Below are 1604 nucleotides of genomic sequence, written 5' to 3'. Positions count from 1 at the left end.
GTAGGTCGTATCGAATTCGACCTTTACGGCAAGCAAGTCCCAAGACCGTTGAGAACTTCCGTGCTTTGTGTACTGGTGAGAAAGGAGTCGGCAAGAGTGGAAAGCCGCTTTGGTACAAGGGCTCCACCTTCCACAGAGTGAGTCACTCGTTGGCCTCGGCATTCCTTCTGAGATTCTTGGGATCGTTTAATAAACCGATTTCGAAACTCAGAATGAATCGCTTCTAATACGTATAATACGATGCAACAGTCGATTCTGAAATCTAGACTTGATTCCATGAACATAGAGTTTTTCGTTCTTTCACGACTTGATCTATCTCGTGAAATTGACGTTTTCTGTCGGCTGAGGAAATTCTCTCCTGCTTCCCGTGTGTAGGTGATTCCTGGATTCATGTGCCAAGGTGGTGATTTCACTCTGGGCGATGGCAGAGGTGGCGAGTCGATCTACGGCGAGAAGTTCGCTGATGAAGTACGAAAAGTGCGTCGCTCCGCTGTTCAAAAGTCTTCTTCAGAACTTTGGCCTGAAGCACACCAAGCCCTACCTTTTGTCCATGGCCAACGCTGGTCCTGATTCGAACGGATCTCAGTTTTTCATTACCGTTGCGAAGACCCCGTGGCTGGACGGCCGTCATGTTGTTTTCGGACGTGTCTCCAAGGGCGTTGATATTGTAAGTCTTCGACTATCCTCAGCGTTTACTATCATGTGACTTAAGTAACCACTTTTATTTCGTGAAACAGCAGCATACCTCGGGAAATCTATACTTGCATAGTTCGTCAAAGTTGTTGTTCTGTGCTTCTCAAAAGATCGTGAATAGCACATTGACACCCTGTGTGGATATTCTGTTATGTCTGATCTGAAATTCGAGTGAGCCAAATTTTAGTTCATAGAAAGACTCATCACAATTGTAGTTGAGCACGAAGCTCACAGTTTGTGTCACGTTTCACACGGCCGCAGATTCATCAGTTGAGCATTCCCTGTCTCGAAATCGATCCCTTGAAAAATTTCGTGTGATTGATTGGAATTGTCCATCTCGTGTTGATGGTTGTTGTCAGGTGAAGAAGATCGAGGCTGTAGGAAGCCAGAGTGGCACTCCAAGTGCGAAGGTTGTGATTGTCGACTCGGGTGAACTGCCACTTGAGAAAGAAGAGGTAAGCATGATATTCTATAGTGATGACATTTATCCATTCAGGGAGCTCCTACTACTGAGAAAGACCAAGAATTGTGAGGAGTGATGACCTCATCTTTTTCTAATAGCGGGATTTTCTCTTCGCACTTATGACTGTTGTGTGGGAAAGTTCCTTTGTGAAAGGTGGATAGTAGGGGCTGGTTTCATCAAACTTTTTTGCCTCTCGGGGCCAGGCTCTAGGGTGTGGCTATGCGAATCCCAACGTAGCATTGTGGAAGCCACACCTCTTGAGGTTCTTCATAACTGGATTCTGCACCCACTGGCTGGTAAATGCGTAAAAATGGTATTCAGTTGCAGGAATGATACCAGTGTGGAACGATCGAAGAGCAACTTCAGTTAGGGTTCAGAACATGACGTTTTTTCTCTGGAGAGAATAGAGCTGAGATCACTTAGAAGTATGGTAGAACTGAAGTGTCTT

General features: G+C 45.5%; 1 protein-coding gene across 1 annotated transcript; it reads left to right on the top strand.

The window, feature by feature from the left end:
- Window positions 1-390: 390 nt before the first annotated feature.
- Pmar_PMAR017912 (cyclophilin 1, putative) lies at window positions 391-1225 on the top strand (the record flags this gene model as incomplete). Its single annotated transcript, XM_002777337.1, has 4 exons — window positions 391-468; window positions 512-667; window positions 1053-1148; window positions 1190-1225. 4 exons carry the CDS (start codon window positions 391-393, stop codon window positions 1223-1225), a joined length of 366 nt encoding a protein of 121 aa, XP_002777383.1.
- Between the last annotated feature and the right edge of the window lie 379 nt (window positions 1226-1604).

This window comes from Perkinsus marinus, assembly GCF_000006405.1.
Source record: "Perkinsus marinus ATCC 50983 genomic scaffold scf_1104296951984, whole genome shotgun sequence".
Classification (NCBI taxonomy): domain Eukaryota; phylum Perkinsozoa; order Perkinsida; family Perkinsidae; genus Perkinsus; species Perkinsus marinus.
The sequence above is the reverse complement of the archived record's forward strand: the minus strand, read 5'-3'. Positions and strand labels throughout refer to the sequence as shown.